Source organism: Aquarana catesbeiana, linkage group LG10 (genome assembly GCF_042186555.1).
Source record: "Aquarana catesbeiana isolate 2022-GZ linkage group LG10, ASM4218655v1, whole genome shotgun sequence".
NCBI classification, from domain to species: Eukaryota; Metazoa; Chordata; class Amphibia; order Anura; family Ranidae; genus Aquarana; species Aquarana catesbeiana.
Genome location: NC_133333.1, coordinates 157,168,516 through 157,182,409, shown reverse-complemented (window position 1 = coordinate 157,182,409; position 13,894 = coordinate 157,168,516). Strand labels below are relative to the sequence as shown.

Here is a 13,894-nt window from a genome sequence, read left to right as displayed (position 1 = left end):
CATTTTAACCTGTGTATGCAACCTTCTGTGTCTGTACCAAGGCCAAACATTCCAGGATATGTAAACTTTTGATCATGGCCATTTGGGTGATTTCTGTTATTATGATTTAAAAAGGATCCAAAAAACTATGTGATAATAAATGGCCTCATGTGATTGCTATCCTTAAATAAAAGACAGTTTTTTGGCATGATCATATTTTCAATTTTAATGCCAAAATTTCACAATTTCTGCCAGGGTATGCAAACTTGTGAGCACAACTGTATATTGCGGGTGACATGTTGTGGTTGAAGATAACAGCACATATGGACACTATTTGGTTATAGCACTTTATTGAAACGTTGTGTTTCCGTTTCATCTTTTCACAATTTTTTTTGTCTATAATAGAATTAATGGATATTTATGTAAAGCGTAGTTAGACAATGATTTATCACACTTGATTTGGGTATAATATTTGTATTCAAGGCACAGCACTGTTCTTTGATTCATACACCCAAGAAAAATCAGGGATAGTGTACTCACACTCAACCATTAAGGAAACAGCTTAAGTATCACACAAATATGCAGAGGTTCACTGTGACTTACAGCATTAAATTATTTAGAAGCCAACTCCACTAAAAATAAAAAAATGTAACTTTATGTAGAAAACTGAATCACATACAGACCTTCTTGATTGACTGGGGACTTCACTGGAAAGTACCTGAAGTTCCTCTTATGTACCACAGCCAGAGCAAAGCATATCGAGAAAGTAATGTACCATCATAAATTCTCCATTATTTTTAAAAATATATTTGGAAATTAAGCAGTCAGAATAGAACATTGCTATGGCCTTGTGGATGAAGTAGGGATTTACTAAAGCTGGAGAGTGCAAAATCAGGCTCACTTCTGCATAGAAACCAATCAGCTTCCAGGTTTTATTGCCAAAGCTTAATGGAGCAAGCAAAGGTTAAAAGCTGATTGGCTATAATGCATAGCTGCACCAGATTCTGAGTGCTCCCGCTTTAGTAAATCTACCCAAGTATGTCTTTAGCAGAAAAAAAATCTCACCACAGAAAGTCCCAGAGATGAAAATATCTTAAGAGTAAGTAAACCCAGCAGTGACCATCAGAATCTAAAGAAAATGTTTTAGGTTGCTATGACCTGAAAATAAAAATGTATTTAATTTTTGATTCAATATCACATAAAACACACTCACAAGGTCTACAGTGTTCTTCTTGTTGGTCTCCGAAAGAGATCCAGAAACAAAATGTTCCCATTGCTCCTGCTGTTCTTCTGAGAGCTCTGTGAATGTATAGAATCCTTTAGGTATATTAAAAGGGAAAACACAAAAATGTGGCAGCACCACCCACACCGTGCTACATAAAAGAGTTTAGTGCAATCTGTGCTGCAGACAGAGAACTAATTTTCTACCACGATGCAAGTAAACTTAGATCTATTATGGTAGTGCTATCTTGCAATTTCTAAACCAACTCACTATACTGGATGTAACATATTCAGTGTTGCCCTATTCTGAATACTCTGCAATAAGCTACACACTGCACAATACTGTATTCTGAATCCTGCCCTGAAAAATTACATACTTTAGAGCACTAATAATCGCAAGTATCGTGATTATACAGTATCATTCATAGCAAAAAAAAAATGATTTACCTGTAAATTCCAAATATCAAAGTACAGTACATGGGTTTGATATTCATAGACCCCAAGTTATAGGCTGTTACCTTCAAGAGACTGGTCACTGGCAAAGCTTTTAAAGACACGTCCCCGAGAGTCCCCCTATAACCTTATCCCACACCTTGAGTCCTCAGTTTTTTAGCAGGCAAAGTAACCCAGGATTAATTATGTTCTGCTCATTATCTCTATGTAATTCTAAATATTAAGTTTAAGCATTAAAGGAATTTTTCACACATAGGTGATGTCCGCTGTCTGCCTTATCCCTCGTCTATATCTGAACTTTATGGGCCTGTACCCTTCCTCTGTTTTCCATCAGTTTATTAAGTTCAAGACAAAAGGAAAAGGCGCCACCCACACAGGGTGAGTCGGTATCCCTATATTGCTAATGTACTGAATACTGATGTTATTCAATACACTGGCCTTTTGACTTGATCTGATCAACCCCCTTTTTTTCTATTAATATGGAGGGTGGTTTGTGTCCTGTACTCCAAGATAGGGAATTTACAGGTAAACCAAAATTCCTTTTACCTTAATTGTACAGTACAGTACACAGGCCTGATATTCATAGACCCTGGGACTTTCCCAAGCAATGAAGAAAGATGAGAAACTAGTCAAACAGAACTGTGACAACAGGTCTAGCAATCACAATGGTTCACAGACCTAACTTCAGAGTGCTGCTGCAAAAGCCTTGTACCTGAAATTGTACACCTGGTAGAACTTTGAAAAGGAATAGAACTAACAGAAGACTTTGTGAATGCCTTACAAAGCAGAACGGGGCAGGCTCAATGTTGGAATGCCCAGGAAACTCCCATTGTTCTGGTGGAGTGAGCACATTAACAGTGCAGGAGGAGCCCTGTCTTTTAGAGTGCAAGTTCTAGAGTGCAAGATGAGTTGTCCTATCCATCCAGAGATGATGGATTTTGAAGTAACATGTCCCTTGTGAGATTCCGAGTATAGGAGAAGTAGAGAGTCAGTTTTCCAGATAGAAGCTTTAGCTTTGTTGTAGATACTAATGGCTCTGACTACATCTAGGCAATGAAGAGCATTTTTGTTTTGATGCCTTGGACATGGGGACAAAGAGGGAAGGACTTTATTTTCAGATGTGTGAAAGACTGATACCACCTTAAGAAGAAAGGATATCTTGGGCACAAGACTACACTGTCTTTGTGGAGAATTAGAAATGGCTTCTTTCAAGGGCTGCTAGCTCAGAGACACATTTGACAGTTATGATGGCCACCAAGGCAGCAACTTTGCAACAGAAAACATCCAAGGAGCTTTCCCTTACATATTCAAAGGGTTTTTTCTGCAGGGTAGAATTAACCAGATTAAGGTCAGAAAGAAGCACAGGGTGCTTAAAGTGGAGTTCCCCTTTAAAAAAAAAAAACAAAACAATTAAAAGTCAGCAGCTACAAATACTGCAGCTGCTGACTTTTAATAATCAGACACTTACCTGTCCCAGGGTCCAGCAATGCGGGGGAACGAAGCCCTGCTCGTCCCCACCTCGGCTCTGCGGTGCCGGCATTTTAACTGTGGGAGCCCGGCTGTAGATTCACAGCCGGGCACCCACTGCGCATGCGCGAGCCGTGACTGGCCGCGCAATCATCTGGGACCTGTCACGTGTCCCAGATGATCGACAGAGGGAGGGGAAAGAGGTGATCTCCCTTCCTGCCCTGAGGGAAGTAACGTCAGGAGCCCAGGCGCTGAAGGAGGCAGACTACGAGGGACCCCCTAGCAACAGACATTTAGAGGTGAGTGTAAAAAAAAAAGTTTTCTCCAAATGTTTATATATTTTTTTTTTTTTTTTTTTTTTGGGAGGGTGGAAATCCACTTTAAAGGAGGTCCGATTTGAGATGCACTTTTTCTAAAGATTTTGACAAGAGAATGCGAGGCAAAGGCCATCTTGCAGGGGAGATCCTCCAAAGAGTTCCCTGATAAGTTTAAAGGGTGGTTTCTGCAGGGCACAGAGAACCCAAATTAAGATCCAAAGGAAACATAAGGTGCTGAAAGGGCGGTCTGATCCCAAAAAAAAAAAAGCACAAAAAAAAGCACATTGTACAAAAGGTTTCAGGGAAAAGGATTCTGGAACAAAATGAATAAGGCCAAAACCTGTTCTTTTAAAGTACTTGAGGCCAAGCTCTGGTAAAGTCCTGATTAGAGGAAGTCCAGAATGTGAGGCACATAACTTCTGGGACTGAAGTGCCGTGTTCGCACCAAGCAAAAAAAGATCTCATAATTAAATAGTAGGTCTTTCTTTAAGTGGCTTTTCTTGCTTTTAGCAAGGTGGGAATGACAGACACAGAAAACCCCTTTATGCCCCTAGACAAGGGCATCCACAACCATGCCATTAAAGCCAGTGACTAAGAAGCAGGCTGGAACAGAGGGCCTTAAGAGAGCAGGGGTAGTCTCCTAACACTCTGATGTCTGTATATCAGTTTCTTCTGGGCCAGCTTGGTGAAATGAGAATCCCCAGCTTCTTCTCTTGCTCTATTTTGTGGAGCAGTGAAGGCAGAATTTGCCCTGGAGGAAAGGCATATATTACCCTGAACTGAGTCCAATGAATTTTTAAAGCATCTAGATGATATCCTAGCCTGTTGTATCCATCTCTGACATATCAGGTTGAAGATGTTGGGGTGAAAGAACCATTCCTCTTGATCTCCACAGCGACTGCTGAAATAATCCACTTTCCAACTGTCCGCTTCTGGGATGTGGACAACAGAGATCACTGGGCAGAGTTTCTCTGTCCATGACATAATCCGATTTACTTGCTTCCTTCAAGGCTACATGGCTCTTGGTGCCTCTCTGGTAATGGATGTAGGCCACAGCTGTGGCACTGTCTGGTTGCACCCTGATTGTGTATACCTGAAGAAGGGGGTCCAGTGGTGCAGAGTCATCCCTATTGCTCTGAGCGCCAAGATGTTGATGGGGAGCTTCACTTCCTTTGGTGACCAGGTTCCCTGAACTGTGAGGGGATTGGAGTACTCTTCCCCAGCCAGAGAAACTGGCATCTGTTATCACCTTCCAGTGATATGGCAAAAACTAATGGTGCACCGAAAATTCAGGATGCACTTGGCCAAAACCAAAATTGATGTTTAAAACATAGATAGATAGATATATATATACATATATATCTATATATATATATATATATATCTATATCTATCGTATTTATCGGCGTATAACACGCACCCCAAGTTTAGGGGGGAATTTTAAGGAAAAAAAACTTACATTTAAATGCCCATCAATGCAGCCTTATCAGTGTCATTTGCAGCCCAGTCACTGTGTTATGTCCATCTTAGGGCGGGACTGGGCGTGACTGTGAGTGGAGCTAGCCGAGTACACTCGGCTATGTATGAATGTCGGCGGCGCTCGCTCCTCCACTCACAGTCAGCGGGGGATCAGCATATAACACGCACCTGCGATTTCCCCCTGATTTTAAGGGGAAGTACAGTGTGTATATATATATATATATATATATATATATATATAAAATTATACACTACTTTTTAATTAATATCATGAATGTAAATGAATATGACTAAACCCGTACAAAAAAAAAAAAAAGGTCTATGCAGATAAGGGGCATCTGTAGATTAAAAACAAACAAAAAAACAAAACTGTGGCTTTGACCAAAGTTGAAAAATGCCCTTGCTATAGGTGTAGGCCATTTACGTACCTCATTAAGCCTGACTGGAAAACTACTAGGACATTTCTGGGGGCTGCCTAGCTGTTACTGTTCACTTTCACCATCACAGGTCTGAGCACTTAACCACTTCAGCCCCAGAAGGATTTACCCCATTCCTGACCAGAGCACTTTTTACAATTTGGCACTGCGTCGCTTTAACTGCTAATTGCGCGGTCATGCAATGCTGTACCCAAACGAAATTTGTGTCATTTTCTTCCCACAAATAGAGCTTTCTTTTGATGGTATTTGATCACCTCTGCCGTTTTTATTTTTTGCGCTATAAACGGAAAAAGACCAAAAATTTTGAAAAAAAATGATATTTTCTACTTTTTGTTATAAAAAAAAAATCCAATAAACTCAATTTTAGTCACACATTTAGGCCAAAATGTATTCAGCCACATGTCTTTGGTAAAAAAAAAGTCAATAAGTGTATATTTATTGGTTTGCGCAAAAGTTATAGCGCCTACAAACTAGGGTACATTTTCTGGAATTTACACAGCCTTTAATTTATGACTGCCTTTGTCATTTCTTGAGGTGCTAACATGGCAGGGCAGTACAAAACCCCCCAAATGACCCCATTTTGGAAAGTAGACACCCCAAGGAAATTGCTGAGAGGCATGTTGAGCCCAATAAATATTAATTTTTTTTGTCCCAAGTGATTGAATAATGACAAAAAAAAAATAAATTTACAAACAGTTGTCACTAAATGAAAAAAAAAAAATTTACAAACCGCTCTCATTTGTTTTTGAAAATGAAGAAAGACAAGAAAAAAATTTTTTTTTTTTGTCTTTTTTCAATTTTCAAAACTTTGTGACAAAAAGTGAGGTCTGCAAAATACTCACTATACCTCTCAGCAAATAGCTTGGGGTGTCTACTTTCCAAAATAGGGTCATTTGGGGGGATTTTGTGCAACCTGGGCATTCCATGGCCTCCGAAACTGTGATAGGCAGTGAAGAGTGAAATCAAAAATTTACGCCCATAGAAAGCCTGAAGGCGGTGCTTGGTTTTCGCGGTCCTGTACGCGGCTAGGCTCCCAAAAAGTCTCACACATGTGGTATCCCCGTACTCAGGAGAAGCAACAGAATGTATTTTGGGGTGTAATTTCACATATTCCCATGGCATGTTTGAGCAATATATCATTTAGTGACAACTTTGTGCAAAAAAAAAAAAAAATAAATAAAATAAAATTTGTCTTTTTCCCGCAACTTGTGTCACAATATAAAATATTAAGTGGTGAAACCTCTGCGCTACTGAATAAACGTGCTGAAAAATCAGAAAAGTGTACAAGATCATGAAAGTGGTGCTGCAAAATCAATAGTGCTCACTAAATCACAATAAAATTAATGTTGTAGATAGGATTTCGCGCAAACACATGTGGTGAATAATGGTTGATTAGTGTTGGCTGATAAGTCACGTGAATAGTGTACAACCAATAAGAACAATAATAAAAGTGTCCAATAGTGATAACAATAAAAAAATAAAAAAATAAGTAAGTGATAAAATAAAATAAAAAATAATAATGGCTTCTAATTTCCAGTTAGACAATGCAGTAATAAATCAGCTGGATGATGGACTTCCACAAATAATTAAGTAGATTCCTTCCCTTTAAAAAAGGTCTCCCATTGCCCTTACCTTAAAGGGCTTAAGATAAAGCCTTAGTGTAGATCTAGAAGTAGTTGGATGGTATCCCCTGGTTGTTGGTTCCTAGTGAGTGGATGCTTTAGCTGCTTCTTAAAGGGCTTAAGATAAAGCCTTAGTGTAGATCTAGAAGTAGTTGGATGGTATCCCCTGGTTGTTGGTTTCTAGTGAGTGGATGCTTTAGCTGCTTCTGGTTCGGGGCGATTCAGGATCATGGGTTCCAGTCCAACCGAGTAGGGAAAACAGAAGAAAAAAGGGGGGCTCCCAATGGTGTAGTTCGTTTATAAAAAATTTTATTAAATCAGAGAGGAAAACATTTTCCAAACGGTGAATAAAAACATCCACACTGTGGATGCAGTGTGGGGCGGTGACAAACAAAGATGGCGGCGGAACGCCGTCACCTGGTGCAAAGCTTCCGGTTCACACTAACAGCACTTCTGGGTCAAAGCAGTGTGTAGTGTTGTGAGCGATGGCTAGCGGGATCCCGCTAGCGGGCGATCTCCTGAATCGCCCCGAACCAGAAGCAGCTAAAGCATCCACTCACTAGGAACCAACAACCAGGGGATACCATCCAACTACTTCTAGATCTACACTAAGGCTTTATCTTAAGCCCTTTAAGAAGCAGCTAAAGCATCCACTCACTAGGAACCAACAACCAGGGGATACCATCCAACTACTTCTAGATCTACACTAAGGCTTTATCTTAAGCCCTTTAAGGTAAGGGCAATGGGAGACTTTTTTTAAAAGGAAGGAATCTACTTAATTATTTGTGGAAGTCCATCATCCAGCTGATTTATTACTGCATTGTCTAACTGGAAATTAGAAGCCGTTATTTTTTATTTTTTATTTTATCACTTACTTATTTTTTTATTGTTATCACTATTGGACACTTTTATTATTGTTCTTATTGGTTATACACTATTCACGTGACTTATCAGCCAACACTAATCAACCATTATTCACCACATGTGTTTGCGCGAAATCCTATCTACAATATAAAATATTCCATGGACTCGACATGCCTCTCAGCAAATAGCTAGGGGTGTCTACTTTCCAAAATGGGGTCATTTGGGGGGGGGGTTTTGAACTGTCCTGGCATTTTATGCACAACATGTAGAAGCTTATGCCACACATCACCCACTCTTCTAACCACTTGAAGACAAAGCCCTTTCTGACACTTTTTGTTTACATGAAAAAATTATTTTTTTTTGCAAGAAAATTACTTTGAACCCCCAAACATTATATATTTTTTTTAAAGCAAATGCCCTACAGATTAAAATGGTGGGTGTTTCATTTTTTTTTTTCACACAGGATTTGCGCAGCGATTTTTCAAACGCATTTTTTTGGGAAAAAACACACTTTTTAAAATTTGAATGCACTAAAACACACTATATTGCCCAAATGTTTGATGAAATAAAAAAGATGATCTTAGGCAGAGTACACGGATACCAAACATGACATGCTTTAAAATTGCACACAAACGTGCAGTGGCGACAAACTAAATACATTTTTAAAAGCCTTTACAGGTTACTACTTTAGATTTACAGAGGAGGTCTACTGCTAAAATTACTGCCCTCGATCTGACCTTCGCAGTGATACCTCACATGCATGGTGCAATTGCTGTTTACATTTGACGCCAGACCGACGCTTGCGTTCGCCTTTGCCCACAGGGCAAATAAATAATAGGGGTCCTGCAAAATAAGGGATCTAAATACATAGCTTCTTTTTTAGTAAGGATTTTTTTACCAAAGATTTATAAGGATACCACTCATCCCCCTGGACGACCCATTGTCAATGGGATCGATTCTGCCTCTGCCAGGTTGGGACAATACATTGTTATGAAAACTCCAGCGTTTTTGAAAGATACCAAGCACATTATTCAAATCTTAGAGACCATAGAATGTTCCCCCTCTACAATTTTGGTTACTGCGGACGTAAGTTCGCTGGATCCCAGGATCTATTTCTGTTGCTTCGTTTTTGTTCCGTATGGGGACACTTCCGGGATTGCATCCCTGTATAGTGTTCACCATCCATGGTTTGTTTATGATTGCCATGGTAACTTACCTAGTATAAGGCGCGGGAGCCCACGTCATTTCCTCATCCGCTGAAGAAGTCCCCGCCCACTGGGACGCAACGCATCCGGAACGAGGAAGCGTTGTGACGTCACCCGCGGCCATCACGCATCCTTTGCTGTACACACGATTTTTATGCTGCTCTATCCGACACTGGTGAAGTGCCTTACTTGTGAGTGTTTTACTTGTTTTAAACTTAATAAACTGCATTATACAGAGAGCACTATTCTGTACTCTTCTCTGGTCCATATCGATTCCAAACGTCCGGAAAGTGTCTTGTCTTGCCCTTTTGAGCCCCGCTGCCTAAAACGGGAGTGACGGATGATGTGGATTGGCTGTGCTCCATTTTAGTTGACCCATATGGGAATGCTTATGCGACCTTCTATAATCAAAGGGTCCCTGCTAAAAGGTGAGAGGCCATCCTTTACACTGGTGGAGGGTTCACCGAAAGTCACTGATGTCAGCATGAAGCCACACCGCACCTGAGCGATTGGATTCACTGAATGCTTTATGGACTGTGTTGCTTTTTCAAGTGCTGCACCATCTGTATATTCATTTTATTTTAGGGATTTGGTTATTGACCCTGGTGTTCAGCTGCTGTGCTCTTATATATACCCATCTGCGCTGATTTATTCTCTTTTTAGACATAAAGAAAATGCCTATCATGCAGCCGACTGCATTTGGTTGGGGATGTGAATGGGGGAAGTACGGGTGCTGCAGAAGTGGTGGGTTCCCAATTAGGATTGGCGAATGCAGCAGGAAGGGCACTATGGGCACGACGGGCCTGTGTTTTGTCTTCTTCTTGGTGGCAGCGGGACACTACTTGTGCTTGCCACCTCACCAGCTTGAACTGCACTTATGGACTCGCCACGTCACCACGTGTTACTGCAGTGCTGGTTTGACTACGACCGGGGTGTACTAGGCCGCTGATGCTTGCCAGTTCACCAAAACGCTACCAAAAAAACTGTTAGCGATCGCAGGGATCATGCTTGACTCTATTGATCCGTTCAGATAATATACCACTAAGGGAGGTGTACGGTGCGTGCGTGGGTGTTAGCGCTACTGGCACTAACCTGACGCTGCCTGGGGCTGGTGCTTGCCAGTTCACCAAAACGCTACCAAAAAAACTGTTAGCGATCGCAGGGATCAGGCCTGACTCTGCGAACGCTGCAGTTATGCGTTTAGTGTTTTGTAAGTGACAGTGATCGATACTGCACTTGGGTGGGCTGGGCCGGGAGGAGGGGCAAAACGCAGGTGCTAGCAGGTATCTGGACTGATCCCGCTAACACTGCGTTTTTGGGAACCCTAAACGGCTGGGGACGCTAGTATAGATCTGATCGGATCAGATATTGATACACTAAAGGAGGTGTATGCTGCGTGCGTGGGTGTTAGCGGTACTGGCGCTAACCTGACGCTGCCTGGGGCGACGCAGACCCTATCTGACCCTAAAACCTAACTTATATCACCGCCGGGCGATCAGGGGGGCTAAACCTTTATTAGGTAATAAACGGCGGGTGCCCTGACACTATTAAAAATAAACGAACTAACCAGCGTCACCAGTAACAGTTATACGGTGATCACTGGTGAAAGGGTTAACGAGGGGGCAATCAAGGGGTTAAAACCTTTATTAGGTAGTATATGGGGGTCCCTGTCGCTATAAAACACTGATGGCGAACCTATATATTTACCTCCCTAACTAGCGTCACCAGTGACACTAATACAGCGATCAGAAAAACGATCGCTTAGTGACACTGGTGATGGGGGGTGATCCAGGGGTTAAAACTTTATTGGGGGGGTTAGGGGGGTACCCTAGACCTAAAGGGGGCTAACACTAACTGCCCTACCACACTGTCACAAACTGACACCAATGCAGTAATCAGAAAAAAAAAAAAACCTGCTTGGTGTCAGTGTGACGGGGGGGGGGGGATTAGGGGGTGATCGGGAGTGTAATGTATGCCTGGCGTGCTCTACTGTGTGTGTTTTACACTCACTCGGATGTCTTCTCTCCTCGGCTCCGGAACGGAATATACCGAGCCGAGGAGCGATGACAACACTTCATTTGCCTCTGTTTACTATACAGAGGCAGAGGAAGATTCTCATTGGCTGGGAGCAATCGCGAGGGGGGGGGGGGGGGGCCGCGCAAATAGATGGCCTCCCCCTCACGTCTGATCGCTCCCAGACAGAAGCCGACCGCCTCGGGCACCGGGGGGGGGGGGGGGGGTCCGACCGACGTACAGGTACATGATTCTGCCTGCCCGTGCCATTCTGCCGATGTATATCGTCGTGAGGCGGTCGGCAACTGGTTAAATGATGAGCTCAGAGCATTTGCATCAGGGGAGAGAAAGAGCATATGAGGGTGTTTGAATCAGAGAAAGATCACTCCCGTGATGGTAAATGTGTACAGTAACAGCAAAGGGTCTCTTAGCAACATCCTAGGAGTTTTCCCAGTCAGGCTTCATGAGGTATGTAAATAGCCTAACACCTATAGCAAGGGCATTGTTTAACTTCTGTCAAAGCTGCGCAGCCTGCTTTTATCTACAGAAGTCCTTCATCTCTATAAGCAGATTTTTTGGTAAAGGTGAACCATAAAGGTGCATTTAAACCCCGCTGGGATTTGCCAGAGAAAATGATACCGGGTGTGGTTTCAAAACAGCACAAAGGCAAATAAGTCCTAAACTAGCAGCATAAAAAGGCAATTGGAACACCTCAACTTTATGTTATGGCGGCGAGGAGGAGGTGTTCACTGTTCTGTAGAGCTTACATTCTGTCCTGGAGTGACTATGTTGCTCTTCTAACGAAAGGAAGCTGTCACCCTAAAGTGCATTACTGGCAGGATCGCCAGGTCAAAAAGGAAGGAAAAAAAAACATGCCTAAATGAAGAATACGAATTCAACCACCACATATACTGTAAAGTATGGTAAGCTGCAAAATGTTACATCTTTGTTCTTGAGTTTAGATACGCTTTAAACTCTAAGTTCACCTTTACAGAAAAAATATATACACATTTTTGCAGGAAAAAATGTGCATTTCTATTTTTTCACGCAGGAGCCTGGAAAGCATTGCACCCATGATTAGTAGATCATGGGAGCAATGGAGTCCTGCAGACATGTTCTCCAGCTTTCAGCTCGTACCTCTGTACAGTCTGTTTCAAAGTTGAAGGACGTTAATGGACCACGAGAGTGCTCATCAGCGCTCCACAGGCCCACTGAAACTACAAGCCCGTCTGCTGCTGTGGAAGATGGTACATGTAGTGTGTATTCATTTACAGGAATCTTAACCTTTAAATTAAACTCTTAAAGTCAAAAAACATTCTGATGAGCCAAATGTGTATTGGTTCGTACCAAGCGTTTTTTAAACAATACAAAAACTCTCTCTGTATAATGCATTTTAAATCTCAATTTTTATAGGGATGGATAAAAAGTCTTGTCAGTTACTGAAAAAAGAACAGTTAGACTAAAATGTTTTTTCAATAGCAAGGCTTATTTTGCCATTCAACAAATCTTTACACTAAAAATTTTACTTTTTTTTTCTCTCTCAACAAAACTGCAGTACTTCTTTCAATCAATTCGGTGTCCTCACCTTTAAGCAGCTGCCCAATAAGCAGTGCATTGGGTCCTTTTTCTGAACTTTGCACCAATGAGTTTGCTATTTTGGTGAGATGCCCCATAAAGCCTTTCCTCCGTCCACCTTCAGACCTAAAACATTTAAAGGCTAACATAACATACGTTGCATAGCAAAATACAGGGTTCAAATAATTCCTTATAGACTGCAAATACAAAAATTAATATAAATAAAATCCTTAGCTATAGTGTCATAATTTATTAACTGTAAGCATAGGGCTCAACTGTAAAGTTTTTAAGAGTCTGAACTAAGCTATACTGTACTGTATGGGACCCCGCACATAGCTGCATTTACATCATTAAACTGCACTGCATAAGGATCCCTAAAATCAAAGTGGTAAAATCTGCATCTTGTGTCAGTAATTTCTGTGTGTATGCATCTAAATGTGAGTGAACAAATGCACATAATTACATGTATAAACTGAACCTATACAACGGAAGAATTTCACAGATTTATACATGTACGCGTCTAAAAAATATGGTTAACCACTTCAGCCCCGGAAGGATTTACCCCGTTCCTGACCAGTGCGTTTTTTGCGATTCGGCACTGCGTCGCTTTAACCGATAAGTGCGCGGTCGTGTGACGTGGTTCCCAAACAAAACTGACGTCCTTTTTTCCCCACAAATAAAGCTTTCTTTTGGTGGCATTTTATCACCTCTGCGATTTTTATTTTTTGTGTTATAAACAAAATAAGAGCGACAATATTTAAAAAAAAGCATTATTTTTTACAATTTTCTACAATAAATATCCCCCAAAAATATATAAATTTTTTTTTTTTCATCAGTTTAGGCCGATACGTTCTTCTATATATTTTTGTTAAAAAAAAAAAAAAAAATCGCAATAAGCGTTTATTGATTGGTTTGCGCAAAAGTTATTGCGTTTACAAAATAGGGGATAGTTTCATGGCATTTTTATTATTTTTTTTTTACTAGTAATGGCGGCGATCAGTGATTTTTATTGTGACTGCAACATTATGGCGGACATTTTTGACACATTTTTAGGACCATTGTCATTTATACAGCAATCAGTGCTATAAAATGCATTGATTCCTGTGTAAATGACACTGGCAGTGAAGGGGTTAACCACTAGGGGGCGGGGATGGGTTAAGTCAGTACTAGGGATGTGTTCTAACTGTAGGGTGGGGGGGGGGGGGGGCTAGCCGTGACACGTCACTGATCTCTGATCCCGATGACGGGGAGCAGAGATCAGT

The 13,894-nt window shown here is 41.3% G+C and overlaps 1 protein-coding gene across 4 annotated transcripts in view; it reads right to left on the bottom strand.

Annotated features, from left to right (window-relative positions):
• The window catches only part of PPP6R1 (protein phosphatase 6 regulatory subunit 1), a 319,943-nt gene that overhangs the window by 148,067 nt on the left and 157,982 nt on the right, over nucleotides 1-13,894 (bottom strand). For all 4 annotated transcript variants that reach the window (XM_073602816.1, XM_073602818.1, XM_073602817.1 and 1 more), the window contains exons 12-13: nucleotides 12,643-12,758; nucleotides 1,193-1,278 (exon numbers count right to left, since the gene is read on the bottom strand). In XM_073602816.1, the coding sequence (XP_073458917.1) occupies nucleotides 1,193-1,278; nucleotides 12,643-12,758 (202 nt within the window). The remainder of the gene's footprint in view (nucleotides 1-1,192; nucleotides 1,279-12,642; nucleotides 12,759-13,894) is intronic.